The sequence below is a fragment of the Podarcis cretensis genome (assembly GCF_951804945.1).
Source record: "Podarcis cretensis genome assembly, chromosome: 4".
NCBI lineage: Eukaryota > Metazoa > Chordata > Lepidosauria > Squamata > Lacertidae > Podarcis > Podarcis cretensis.
The window spans coordinates 104,076,970-104,092,091 of NC_137173.1; the positions used below are offsets into that span (position 1 = coordinate 104,076,970).

The 15,122-nt window shown below is 39.9% G+C and overlaps 1 protein-coding gene across 1 annotated transcript in view; it reads left to right on the plus strand.

Annotated features, from left to right (window-relative positions):
* The window catches only part of DIAPH3 (diaphanous related formin 3), a 126,228-nt gene that overhangs the window by 34,905 nt on the left and 76,201 nt on the right, over positions 1 to 15,122 (plus strand). The window contains exons 19-24 of the mRNA XM_079972512.1: positions 2,196 to 2,290; positions 4,418 to 4,519; positions 5,270 to 5,509; positions 6,999 to 7,128; positions 9,261 to 9,384; positions 14,809 to 14,974. Coding sequence (XP_079828638.1) covers positions 2,196 to 2,290; positions 4,418 to 4,519; positions 5,270 to 5,509; positions 6,999 to 7,128; positions 9,261 to 9,384; positions 14,809 to 14,974 — 857 coding nt within the window. The remainder of the gene's footprint in view (positions 1 to 2,195; positions 2,291 to 4,417; positions 4,520 to 5,269; positions 5,510 to 6,998; positions 7,129 to 9,260; positions 9,385 to 14,808; positions 14,975 to 15,122) is intronic.

The following is a 15,122-nucleotide window of genomic DNA, read 5'->3' on the forward strand; positions in this document are numbered from 1 at the left end:
GGAAAACCCACTGTTTACAGTGAATCGTAACAAATGTCAGTTTTCTGCAAATTGACATGTGAAACAATTCAGTAGTAAACAGCAGATTTTCCCAGGGTAAGCAGTGGGGCAAACAAGAAACCTCTTGCACTCTTACCTAGAAAGCATGGGACAAGCAGAAGTGTGGATGAGCTCTCAACTTGCTCCCACAGCAGAATTAGTAAGTTTCTCCAGTGGTTTAGGAGAAGAGATAGTTATTGACTAGACAATGGTGACTTCACCATCCATGCTGTTGAGGTGAGGAAATTCCTGTCATGGCACAATCTCGCATCCCCCATGGTATTCTTCTGGAGCAGCTGTTTTGAGTTGGGGGGTGGGCATAGCTATCTTCTCCGGTGCCTGCCATGATCCCTGCACAGGGGCCACCATCCTCCTTCGCAGCTTTGCTGGCAGGCAGCGGCCCCAACAGCACCCGGAGCGCGCTGCACCCGCCTTGCCCCGCCTCTGGGGGCTGTACTGCTTTGCAGACGTTTTGATCCTACTTGGCTGACCATCTTCAGAAAGTGGTGATTGGGGCACATGAGCCGCCTTTGTGAGGTGCTGCGGGTTTCAGAGTTCATGAGCTTAACATCTACGTGGAAATGCTGAGTGGGATTATCCAGAGTTTTGGAGTGCATTGCACTCCTTCTTTTGTTTCCTGAAACAGACAGATGCTGTCCAGCCCAACCTATCAGCTCCTGGTACACAGCTCTATTCCTTCTTTACATCTGCAAGTGTGGCACTGAGTGTGAGAGCTCTGTTTCTGACCTCAGTAATGAACTGGATAAGAGCTGTTAAACTGAAGTTTAAACCACATAAGATGATAGAGTTAGTGCGTGTTTTTCTAGACTGGAGGGTGGGGTGTGATCTGCCCTGGATGGGGTTACACTCCCACTGAAGGAGCAGGTGTGTAGCTTTTGGGTACTTCTGGGTACTTTAGGCTCACGTGACTTCTGTGGTGCAGAGTGCCTTCCATCAGCTTTGTCTGGTAGCCCAGCTATTCTCCTTTTAAGAAATGATAGTCTGAACACATAACCCCAATCTTGGCATGACTGCAGTGGCTACCAGGCACGATTTGAGTTGTAAAGCCATATGCAGTTCGGGAGTCTCGTACCTCAAGGACCGCCACTCCCCACTTCAACCAACCTGAATCCTACTGTCAGGTGTTGGTGTGGTTGCTCGAGAGCAAACAGGCGAGACTCCAACCTGTCTTTTCCAGGCTTTATTATCTGTACAAAGTATTTACAGTGCAGAGCGTTGCAAGTCCATGTCTGCTCAGTCGCTAGCAGAATCTGGGAGTTGGCGGTCCTTATACCTTCCCCAGCATAACAGTCGTGTGACCCCCATCCTTCTCCTCCCTTCTCTGCGCGCAAACCTACTGCGCAAAGTGGGCGTTGGCAAAGGGGGACTTGCCTCCCCTGCGCTTTGATCAGGCTCGGTGTTGAGGCTCTCCCTAGCATCTTTTGATCCCTGCTCCCCTTCCCCACTGGAGGCGGGGCTTCCCTCCTCGCCCGAGGAAGAACTGCTTCGCAAGATCTTTGGAGGCTCCCTGTAACACAACTGCCCTTCCACCTCTCGCCTCTGAGCTGATGGCAGTTCCCTGACACCTACATTCCTCATTGTGGGCCCTTCTCTGCATGCGACTTCCAAAGGAGGTGGCGACAAGACAACAGGCCTTCTCAGTAGTGACTCCCCATTTGTGGCATGCTTTTTCCTTGGGAGGTATGCCTGGCACCATTGCTTTCTGTTTTTAGATGTCAGGCAAAAGCATTTTTATTCACTCACGCCTTTGGATCCTAATTTTATGCTTAGCTTGTAATGGGATAGGGTTCAGTTGGATCTGCTCTCTGATACGTATTATTAATTAATGTTTTAGATTGTTTGTAATGTCTGCTTTTGTAAGTAGCTTTGAGATAACTGTTGTGGGAAAGGCAACTAATAGGTTTAATAGAGAATTTTATTTACTAATTTATCTTCCATTTCTCTTTCCTTATTTAAGCTCATGTGTCTTGCTAAAGTTATTGATGTGCCACAAATTTATAAAGTGAGCAAGTGGTCACTTTAAAACTTTTGGTAGACATCTCAGCAAGCACTGTAGCTGGACAGCATTACTTTTGCTTAGCCAAAATTTGTTCCCATTTGATAAGCGTAGTTTGTGTTTGTGTGCTTTTCCTTAGCTATCTTCTTAGGTTATTTTCGGGTACCTTATGAAGAAATAAAAATGATGATACTGGAAATAGATGAAGCCCAGTTGTCGGAGTCTCTGCTTCAGGTATGGTGAACTGATAAGCAGCTTTATAATCACGTTTTTATGAATAAAAAACTGTTGGTTTAATGTTTAGCTGACGGCTTCTAATGCAGAAGGGCAGGATGTAAGTTTTAAAATAAAACTAGCCTGATGTAATTCCAGTGATGAAAAGAATACTCCCCTAAACATCTCCTAAATCATCATCATCATCATCATTCCTTCATCTTAAGGTCCCTGGGCTGGTTACAACCATTGAAAAAGCAACAATAAAACATGGAAGGAGCAAAAGGTCATGAAGTTCAAGCTAATGCCTCAAAGCACTATTCACTGCAAAGCCAATCCAGTGCAGATGTAGTCACTTAGTAGGCTACATGATATAGCAAATAGGGATAGTTGAAGATATTGGGGATTGTCTGGAGTTTTGTTTGTTCCTGGGCTTAAAGACTTTGGGGTGGAGGGAAGAACTGGTTTTCTTGAAGTGTGGAGAGTGATGGGATGATATTCAACATTGTATAAGCAGAATTCATTTTCCTCTTCACCTGCTTCTCCATGCTCCCCACTTCTACTTTGGAAGGTCCCATCAACTCTCTGGAGTCGATTTGGGAACTGCACAGGTGGGAGGGGAAGAAGTTGTTCTGTTGTGAGAGTGTAAGCCACTTTTGCCTGTGGATGGGCTTCACTTAATATCACTGACTATCCATATTTCAGTGATCAAGTTTTCGAAGTGACAAGTGTACTCTATTCTTGCAGTCCAGTTTAAATATCCCAAGTGATAGGAGATGAATAAAATGGCATGAAATCTCCCTGAAGCAATACAGCAGCCAAGAATTAGAGCAAGAACTGTTGTATAAATTGTGGTATATATTGATACCCCCCCCCCAGCTGTGCTAGTGAATGTGATGATGTAAATGGAGATGGGTGTAATTAGGCCTTAACTAATGTATGGTCTCTCTTGCCAGCCATCTAGTAGCATAGGCCATTAGTGGGAGAAGGAGAATGTTCTAATGAAGGTTCTACATCATTCACTTTCTATTAGGCCATGTGTGGTATGAATTATCAAACCCTCCCACCTTTAAGGTACAGGGTTTTGTTGTAAAACCTCAGGCTTTATTCTGTCAAGTGGGCTCACACAGCATTAGTTTGTTGGCTAAAACCTTTGTGCAAAGCTCTACAGAGCTACAGAATTTCCAGCCCCTTTGTTTATATCATCTGGTACAATTTGTACCTTGAGTTGAGTGCCATCATGCTGTAAATTTGTTATCTGTGCTGAATAATGCCATTGGTGTAGCTTGAAATCCTAGTGCTAAATACCTTGTCTAGATCAGTTCTCCCCCGCCCTTGTCTAGATCAGTTCTTAAGTTAGACTGTAATGATGTACTTTTAATAGTTTACTTTTATTTAAAGGTTATATGTTTATTGACACAAATTTTCTACGTGGTATCACTATACAAACAAAAAGCAGTTTGCCCAAATAAACAAGCATAGTAACTGATGTAAATAATAACATTTTTGTTTTGTTTTTTTAAAAAATCACATGACTTACGCAACAGTGTAATCATAGTAATAACATAGTCAATGTTTAAACTCACATAAAATTTAAGGAATATTTATTGTAGCATAGAAATTCAACATTGGTGTTTTCTGGGAATTAGAATTGCCAGGTTGTGACTAGGAGACCAGTCTAGTAACCCACTTAAGAGTTCACTTCTCCATGAGAAAATAATTTCCAGTTGTCAGCATTCATTAAAAAACTGTTTCCCCCCACCCCCATATTCTTGTATGGATGGCATTTCTTTTGAAGGCTGTTTATTGACTGCTACTTAGCTTTTTTCCCTGGGGCTATGATTACAATAGTTTTCAAGTAGTGAAGAAAATGGAAACTTGCACTTTTAAAAATCAGGAATTTCCACTTTTGCACTCAACAATTGAATTCTATTTTCTCACTGGAGTCAGTTTTAGTTTTCATATTTTTAGTGATAAAATCCTTTTTTCTTTACATGTGTTGCTGTCTGAGCAAATTCCTTTGATTCTTTGTGAGACTGAATTGAAATTTTTTGAACTGGTTGTGTAAAATAAAACCTCATGGGAACATTTACTGAGAAAAGACCGTGAAAACTCTTAATATATTTCATATATTTTCATGATACATAGAATCTAATAAAACACCTTCCTGAACAAAAACAACTGAATGAATTGTCCAAAATGAAGAGTGAATATAAAAATTTGTCTGAACCAGAACAGTTCTGTATTGTGGTGAGTAGCACTGTTCCTTCTGCTTCATATGTGATGCTAACAATATCACTATAATTTTTGAATCTTTGAGAAGTATTTTAGTATTTTACCTCAAGCTGTATTTTTGGCTCTTCTACATAAGAAATGTAGAAAACTGGACACTTGCCTTCTAGCTTCTTTTGGTTGTTCAATGGCAGTAAGGGCTATGAGTGTTTGAACAGTCCAAGATAATGCTGGGGTTTTGATATACTGCAGGGATTTTGCTTATGCACTTCTGCCACCTTATCCCCTGAATTTAGAATAGTGAAGCAGAAAAAGAATGAAGAGACTTGCAGTCCCAAGAACACATGTACACAAATAATTCTCCTATAACATTTTCTGAATAATTATGCTTAAAACTATATGTGTCACTCAAACTTTATTATGGCCTGAGCAACTGCTTATGCACTAATGTACCCCAGTAGTAATGTGTGGTGCTGTGCAAACAGCTTGATAAGAAGCACCTGGAAGACCAGAAGAAATGCTAGTGGGCTTTTTTGGCTTAGTATATTCACAAGTTAAATATAGCTGAGAAGGATAATTATTCACAAGTTAAATATTGCTCAAACAAGTGTTCCTCGTTCATTTATCTATTTTGGGATAGTATATAGGCATGAGGTTTGGCTTCAGTCCATTTGTCATACCTGCAAATCATCCAAGATTAAACCAACCTGCTCCATGCTAAAGCATGACATAGGTTTTAAAAGATAACTTTTTTCCCTTTTCAATCAGATGAGCGGTGTAAAGAGGCTGAAGCCACGGCTGAGTGCTATTCTTTTTAAGCTTCAGTTTGAGGAACAGGTGAATAACATCAAACCTGACATCATGGCTGTCAGTGCTGCCTGTGAAGAGATAAAGAAGAGCAGGAGCTTCAGTAAGCTTCTGGAACTAGTATTGCTAATGGGAAACTACATGAATGCAGGATCTCGAAATGCACAGACATTTGGATTTAACCTCTGCTCCTTATGTAAAGTGAGTCTTTTTAAAGAGCTGTGAATGCTGAGTTCAGTGCTGCAATCACTTGCTTTTCATATTTACAATGCAGTTTAAATTGCTTTCTGTTTTTTGACACCTAACATGTTGAATAACTTCAGCTAAATGTCTATTCATTTACCCCCACCCACTTATAAAAGCAGTTAATTTGTTTTGATCTAGACAATAGTAGATATTGTAAATGTGTATGCTCGGTTTCGAGATTGCTGTACAGTTTTAAAAGCTTTGGTGTTTCAAGCCGACAGAAAGAGGTGTGACATGGTGAGCTATTGTTGCTGCTCATTGTCTCAATTACGAATATTTTTAGTAGTACATCAAAAATGAAACTGAAAGCTTGCACTTAGTGAATTCTGTTAAGGGTTCAACGGAGCAAATAATTGGTCCCAGTTCTGCAAGTACTTCAGATTTGTACAACACAGAGTATACTCAGTCAGAGCTGAAATACATTTATTTCAGCTTTTTCTTCTGATTTTGAAGGCTGATATTTTCCAAATATGCACTGGATATGTACATATTTGGCTACTATCTGATACTAAAGCATCAATATTAGAATTGAATCTTCTAGTAAAGGTAAAGGGACCTCTGACCATTAGGTCCAGTTGTGGCTGACTCTGGGGTTGCGGCGCTCATCTCGCTTTATTGGCCGAGGGAGCAGCTTCCGGGTCATGTGGCCAGAGCAGCGCACGGAAACGCTGTTTACCTTCCCGCCAGAGCGGTACCCATTTATCTACTTGCACTTTGACGTGCTTTCAAACTGCTAGGTTGGCAGGAGCAGGGACCGAGCAACGGGTGCTCACCCCATTGTGAGGATTCGAACTGCTGACCTGATCGGCAAGTCCTAGGCTCTGTGGTTTAACCCATAGCGCCACCCGTGTCCCTGAATCTTGCAGTATCTTCCAGTAAAAGGCTCCTGGTGTGCAGTCTTATTTAGAAATTTTGCAATATCTTCATCCATTAAACATTTTGGGAAACATTCCCTGAATAAAAAATATTCAAACTTTGATGTCAAAATCTGAAAAGCTTATTATTTTATTTTTATTTTAGACATTTTTACCCCCCCCCTTTCCATCAAGGAACTCGGAGCAGATGGTCTCCCACCTACTCAGACTAAACTTGGTCGATAAGGTTGCTACATTGTGTTCCTTTACAAAGTTGATATCTTCTAGATACTTTACACTGCATCATGGGAGTTGTAGTCCAAAACATTTGGATAGCACCAAATTGGCAAGGACTGCTTTTGACCATGTCCGTGCTAATTGTAACTCTGCATTAGAAAACAAAATTTGAATATGAAAATCAAATTTTCAATTAAAATGGCAAATTAAATGCAATTAGTTTTTTTTAATGGTTCAAAACTCAGTTTTCAGATATTGTGCAGGAAAACTGATTTCAATTTCTATTTTGTAAATCATAAAATATATGATCAAAATGTATTACTGCTTCTGAATATTCACTTACTAATTTCTAGTTAAAGGACACCAAATCAGTTGATCAGAAGATAACACTGCTTCATTTTCTGGTGGAATTGTGTGAAGAGAAGTATCCTGAAGTCCTAAGCTTTGTTGAAGACATGCAGAGCTTAGATAAAGCAAGCAGAGGTTTGTATTAAAGAATGGGCTAATACATTTTATTCAGCTGTTGTCCAGAATGAATAATTTTTGATTTGAGTGTTGAGGTTTGTACCCACACCCAAGAATTTACATTCCAGAATTTACTACTTTTCAAGCTTCCTTGTAAGCGGAAGGTCATTTCAGGAAAGTTCATATTGAACTAAGAAAATGTCCAGAACAGAATAGTGGTGTGCAATAAGAAAGCAGCAACACAGAGTTGGAAATATTGTACATGATACTGGTATGCGTCTTTGAAAGGTAAGAAGCGACAAGACTGGCACAAGAATTGTCAAGATTTCAAATCTGAAAAAGATCAGTAGTCCTGCAGTACCAGAGCTCAAACAGATGTATATCCAAACTGACAAGCAGCAAGCCCTCAAGAACTCTCCACACTTTCAGCCATAGGAATCCTCCCTCCCCCCCCCCCCCAGAAAGAAGAAACCATGCTGCACTTAATGCCAGGTTATCCTGCACATCCTGCATCCTTTTGCTTTGCACCACAGGGGTAGCAGGCCAGCATGAATGTATGGGCTGAAAAGCTGGCCACTGAAATTTGCCAGGAGTGTCAGGAACAGATTTAAGACCCCCCTGAGATCCAGAAATGAGCGCCATTACTGGCTAACGTGCTTAGTCATCAAACATATGCTGTACCTACTGAACATTTAGTTTCACAGGCCCAGAGGCACTCTGGAGTCTTTTTTATGGTGCAACAGAATGGGGATATGTGGATGATTCTGCTCCAAAGTGGATCTACATATTCTGAATAAAAGTGTCAAGATGAAAATATTGAGGTCCATTCGAATAGTGCTTGAACTACAAAGAACCCAGGCACACAGAATAAGACACACATTCTGATATGGTGCTCATGAAAGTTCAACACTTCCCCCAGTATCTCAGCCACTTCCAGTACAGGTAGTTGTGGTTTGGGTTCATAGTCACATCCAAAGTTTCACTAAGGTACTAGTGGTGCTTGGGGCACATCACAGGATACAAGTGGTGTTTCTTTATCCCAGGGGCAGCTAATCTGTGGTCTTTCAGATATTTTTGGATTCCAGCTTCCAACAGCCCAGGCAGCAAGAGAAATAGTCAGAGATAGTGGGAGTCATAGTCCAGCTAGAGATGGAAGTTCAAAGGTTAGACACCCTGCTCTACTTAGTTGACATTTTATTTTGAACATAACTCAGGTATTCTCTGTAGAGAGGTTTATAAATTCTGGAATCCATATTTATTTGTTCTTGCTCCTTGAATCAAGTGCTTCAGCCCATTCAAATGTATCTCACCTATACTAGAGACCACAGTTTCACGGTGAACTGAGAGAAAAGTTTTCTGGAGCAAATCCTGAAGCAGGAGAGCAAAACTAGAAGTTCAAAATTTTAACATGTTTCTATCTGGAAAACAGACTGGCTGGTACATGAAGTCATGTGCACTTCATGGTTATTAGTCTACTCTTGGTAATTATATGCTTCACCAGGATGCTATAAACAAGTTTTGCACCTACCACTGAGCAACTTTCTCCCTTTAAGATGAGAGAGTCTGGCAGAAGCATATGTCCCCATGAAGAGTAAGTGCTATAGTATGTTTGGTACCAATTGTATACCTATATACTGTCTCAACTGTGATCAGTATGCCCTCTCCAAATCACTCAATTTGTGCATTAACTAGTCAGAGCCTGAGTAGAAGAAGAAGAAGAAGAGTTTGGATTTGATATCCCGCCTTTCACTCCCTTTAAGGAGTCTCAAAGCGGCTAACATTCTCCTTTCCCTTCCTCCCCCACAACAAACACTCTGTGAGGTAAGTGGGGCTGAGAGACTTCAGAGAAGTGTGACTGGCCCAAGGTCACCCAGCAGCTGCATGTGGAGGAGCGGAGACGCGATCCCGGTTCCCCAGATTACGAGACTACCACTCTTAACCACTACACCACACTGTACATTTGGTGTTTCTGGTGATGTGATTGAGTAAATTTATTAAACTGATCATTCATGAAGATATTGAGTAGATAGTAGAACTCAACACAAAAGTATTTCATAATGTGGACTTAGAGGAATCTTTGCAAGAAAGCATCTACTAACAGTATTCACCTTTTGATATGTGTGAGGTTTTAATTATAAATATATGCTTAGTTTCAGCAGAAAGCTTGGAGAAGAGCCTGAAGCAGATGGAAAGGCAGCTTATACAACTTGAGAAGGATTTAGAGACCTTTCCCCTTTCTGAAGATATTCATGACAAATTTGTGACAAAGATGTCCATATCCTTTTGCTGTTAAATAACTTACCTGGCTTTGTCTAAGGTTCTTTAACACTTTTAAAATGTATTTGCATAATCTTTATTAAAGTTATAGCCATCACTTCTGACAACCCTGACCTCATTTCTACCTTGAATTACTAAGAACCTAAAACAGCTTTAATGAAGATTCACCTATAATTCATAATCTGAAGGTAGTCCTGTGTCATCTCCAGTGGTTTGGCGTTTTCGTCATATAGGCATGAAAGTGCTCATTGAATGGAAAATATTACTGGACGAAACAGTTGAGAAGTTGACTAGTTAAGCACCACGACTTAAATTGGATGGAAAACAGCTTAATTTTGAAATGAGGGAAGAGTTGCCAGCTTGGGGTATCAGTTTAGATTGCCCATTTTGATTATTTTTTTAGTCTGAACTACAAACTAATTTCAGTTTTTTAAAGCTTCTTTTCTCTTACTGTTTGGAATTGTATGTGTAATTATTCCTTTGAATTTGTAGGAGCCGCCATCATTCTTTTCCATGAATCCTGTGCATCTTACCTGCTAATTTTGGTTCAGGTTTTTTCCTTTCAGATGCTTTTTGATGTGATTCCCCGCCCCCCTGTGTCTGGTTTGTAATTCACTAAGAAGCAAGTAGCATTAGCACAAAAGACAGCACCGGGGGGGGGGGGTCGACAAAAAGCAAATAGATGTGCTCTTGTGGGTTTCTTGTTTTTGTTGGCCTGTAGGAAGGTTTAATGAAGGTATGAAAGAACTAATTGTCTGCAGCTCTAAACCATTATGCTTCACATTCAGTTCCCATGACACTTCATGTTGCTAACCAGAGTAATGTTAGCTGTTGGCCATTTGAGGCTACAGAATGTATTTTCATATTTAACACTTGGTCAGTACGTTGGTATTGTACATAAATAACTATTTCTTAAAATGTATATACTACCTGGTAGTAAGAAACCTCAAATAAGATTACAAAAAGAATAAAACAATAAAATTATCAATTTAAACAACTAACAACAGTTTTAATCAGCAATAAAGTAAAAACAGATTAAAACACATCAACATGCTAGGTATCTGGTAGGCCTATCTAAACAAAAATATTTTAGCACATGCCGAAAAGTGTACAGTGGGGGCACCTGTTCCATATCAATAGGCAACAAGTTCCAAAGTATAGGTGCTGCCGCAATAAAATATTGATTTCTTATAAATGTGGAACAGGTATTATGTGGCACCTTCAACAGCGCTACTTCTGCAAATTGAAGCAATCAAATGGGCGCATGTGGGGTAAAGTATCTCTGAGGTGAACCAGTCCCAAGGGCTTTATATACTAATTGTAACACCTTGAACTTGGCCCGGTAGCAAATCTGTAACTAGTGCAAATCACTTAAGAGCACGTATTATATGCTGACAATGCCTTATTCCTGTCAGCAATTGTGCTGCAACAATCTGCACTGACTGCAGTTTTCAGATCAAGCACAAGGGAAGCCCGACATAAAAGTGCATTGCAGTAATCTAGTCTTGAAGTAACCAGAGTGTGAAGTACTCTGACCAAGCTTTTCCTGTCTAGAAATGCTCATAGCTGTCAAATCAATTGTAGTTGATAAAAGACACTTCTAGCCTCTGAGCAACTAAGCCTCCATTGACACAGCTGGATCCAGAAGCACCCCCAGAATGCAAACCTGCTTAGTGCAACCCCATCCAGGATAGGCAACTGACCAATTTCTCGGACATGGGAACCACTTGTCCATAGTGTCTCTTATCATGCCCGGATTCAAGCCCAGATTGTTTTCAGTCATCTTTTTCACTACTGTATCCATGCAATGGCCCACACAGTTGCATGTCCAGGCCTGAACCCGGATTGGAATGAATCTAAATAATTTGTGTCATCCAAGAATACATTCAGCTGCCACACCACCTCCCCCCAAAGTGGGTATATTCAACTGGTGAATAGTTGTTCCAGTCTAAGGGGGTCCAGAGCTGGGGGTTTTTTAGGAGCAGCCGCACTACTGCCTCTTTCAAGGCAGCAGGGATCACCACTGCACATCCACTGAATGTGGATATAAATGCATTCCATTTTAAAACAGTCCTGCCTGAATGTCTCTTGCACCATACTGAGCGATACAGTTTCTACTGGCACAGTCACCAAGGTGTAATGACACTTCTATAGGTATTTCTGCCTTCTAGCTTACAAGTGTTTCTAGTGGAAACTATGATTGTCCAGAATCAGCAGTTGATCATCTGAATGATAAGGATTTGAAGCTCTCAGAATGGTTAGCAATTTTCTGTGCTTTCGCATGTAAGCATGGCTATGCATGCACATGGTAATTTTAATTTTGTCTTTGCTATCTTAACTGCCACCTTGAAAGCATTCTAGCATATACATTGCTTGCCTGAAGGACATGACTGAACATGGAAATGTATTCATAAAACCTACCTACAGGTTTACACACAGGTTACTCTTATTTATAAGAGAGTGTATTATCTGAAACTTCACAGAAATACCTCACCATTTCAACCAAATTCACATGTGACACTTAGACAGATGGTTTGATCTTTAAACACTGTTAAGATGCAATAGTTAGCTCTCTTCTGCTAACACTCCCTATAGGCAGGGAATAATTGAGGAACAGTGGAGTTACATGTGGTTTTTGGTAATGGCTGTGAGCTTTCTAATTAAAGAAACTCACTTCCAGGAAAACTGGAGTTACGATAAATTACAAACCAAAGGAGACTTGATGTAAAGGTTAGATGAACCTGTACAGCGTGAAGAAGTTGGGGCCTGTCTGAGCTCTTATTGTTATGACAGGGGAAGTTGAATGATGCTGATGTCTTTTGAAAGGCACACGGCTCATAAAAAGCAGTCGGTGGGAAAGCTGAGACAGGAAGGATGGGGCTTTGTGAAAACTAATTTCTCACTTGCCATACAATTACGCTCTGTAGGCAACTTGGCTATTACATCCTGTCACTAAATATCATAACCTGGAGCCGGCTAATGAATTGATTAGCATTCATATTTCTTTTAGAAGTCAGATATATGCACAGTCAGTGGGTTCTATTATTGATAGAATCTATAATTATATAAAAGACTTCCTTACTGGATTATTCTAGTTAGCTGTCTATTGCAGTTGTGTACACTACTTTAAAAGGTAAAGGTACCCCTGCCCATACGGGCCAGTCTTGACAGACTCTGGGGTTGTGCGCCCATCTCACTTAAGAGGCCAGGGGCCAGCGCTGTCCAGAGACACTTCCGGGTCACGTGGCCAGCGTGACATCGCTGCTCTGGCTAGCCAGAGCCGCACACGGAAACGCCGTTTACCTTTCCGCTGGTAAGCGGTCCCTATTTATCTACTTGCACCCGGAGGTGCTTTCGAACTGCTAGGTTGGCAGGCGCTGGGACCGAGCAGCGGGAGCGCACCCCGCCGCAGGGATTCGAACCGCCGACCTTTCGATCGGCAAGTCCTAGGCGCTGAGGCTTTAACCCACAGCGCCACCTGCGTCCCGTACACTACTTTACATGCAATTAAATCCCCCACCTCCGCTTTTTTTGATGTAGATAGGAATTCCAGAGAAATAAAGCATAGAACATTAAAACCATTTATGCAAACATTATGATGAAATGTAATTAAAATTACTTGATAGGTATAGATGTGCAAACAAGTTAAATGAAAATTGGGTCCTTGAACAGTTTTGAGAAGCTCACATTTCTCTTTGATTATAATACAGGCACACCATTATCAAAATACACGATAAGCTCCAGAGCTCTTATCTACAAAAACAAATTGATAAAATACTTTTGTCAGTTTTTTCTTGCACCACTTTGTCACTTTAGAAAGCCATTTAAATATATATTACAAGAGACGACAAATCTATAAAAATAATTTTATGAACTAAATGGTATTTTGTACTTCTGTACTTTTTCAGAATAGCAGGAAAATAGTGTCTCAGTTTATCAAGAAAATGACAGTTTTGGAAATAAAGCATTTAGTACCCTGCTAAATTTTGCTTGATTAATAACAGTAATACGTTTTAATAGTGTGCTGATCATTAAAGGGATTTATATAAATTGTTCTCTGTGAGATGATAGTATTGGCTATGTATGATGATCTGTTGATGTAAAATTAAATTGCCAGTGGAACCAACTTGATATAGGCACATAGTGAAAATGCCATCTGAATGATGACTTCCTATTATGCTTAGCAAAATAATAAGAACTGAGACTCTAGAAACACAGGAGGCGAGAAGTTTAGGAATATTGGTTCAGTTGTAACAAGCACCTTTTCATGTTTGATTTTCATTGTGCATTTACTAGCATGGTTTGTTTAAGTATTAAGAGGCTTTAAAGATTATCAGAAATTCAGCCAAAAAAATCACAAAATGACATGTGTAGAGGAATACTATGAAGAAAAAGTAAAGGATCAGCTGAGAGTGTTGCAAGGAAATCTGTAACATTGTGGTATACTAGATAAAAGAAAAAGTGATGATTACTAATTGTGAAAAATATAGATATGTTTAAGAAAATGTTGGCAATGTTGTGTATTTTAAACCAAAAAAAGTTGCAGAGGCATGGAACAATTATGTGAGTGAACAGAAGTGAAAGTTTAATTAGAATATTAAAATTCTGAACTGTTTCCCAATACCTTTCTTTATTAAAATTACTGCCAAACATTTATTTTTGAGCATTAATAAAATATTAGAGAACGGTAATTCTCATTGATTTTGAGAAGGATCAGTAAGTTTGTTATCAAAGAAGTTCACTTGTTTGAATGTTTCAGAGGACTAGCGCTTTGAGTAACTAATTATGTATTTTTGCAGTGTTTAGTTTGTGTTGTATTGGTGCCAAGAAGAAATCCCTGAAATCTCTTATTTAGGGTATTTGCTCCCTGCTCTTCGAAGTGGGGGGGAGCAGCCTCCCAGAGCAGCTTACATGCAGTTAGTTAAAGCAAGATATTCCCACTAGTTTGTTATCTAAGTGGGACTTGGGTTGTGCAGAGGCAATTAATCTTTGAGATATGAAAAACGTAGGAAGAATAGGAAGGAAAAATTGAAAAATGCTGACTATGAGAAGAACTACATGCTATTGGAGAGATGTTGTTACTGCTGATAACTTGCTCTTTCCTCTTTCCTGGAAACTTAGTATTCTCTATTTATTTTGATGATTGATTGATTGATTGATTGAATTTATATCCCGCCCCGCTTCCTGAAGAAGCCCAGACTGGCAAACAAAGCAAAATAATTGTAAAACACTAAAACTTTCTAAAAACTTACTCTCTTCCATCCAGTGATCTTGCCAGGAACAATATTCTTCAGCCACCAAACACCTGAGTAAATGGGAATGTTTTCAAATTCTTCCTGAAAGTTAGTGAGAATGGAGACAGGTGCACCTCTATATGGAAGTCATTTGACAATCAGTTTTGTAACCTTAACAAACTTAATACACCTTTGTAATTCAAGCACGGGAACAGTTCCAGAAACTTTCGAGGATGCATAACAGTATGGAAACACTCTATCGGAATGTAATGGAATTTTATGCTGTTGATTGGAAGAAAGTTTCATTGGAAGAATTTCTAACTGACTTGAACAATTTTAGGACAATGTTTATGGTAAATCTTATGACAATCTCATTCTAGACTCTGCAGAAGTAGTATAGATGAATATGCTTTTGCTTCACAGGTTCAGCTATTCTTTACATCACTAATTACAGCTAGCCACAACCTTGAGTCTCCATATATTGTTGGACTACAATCTCAG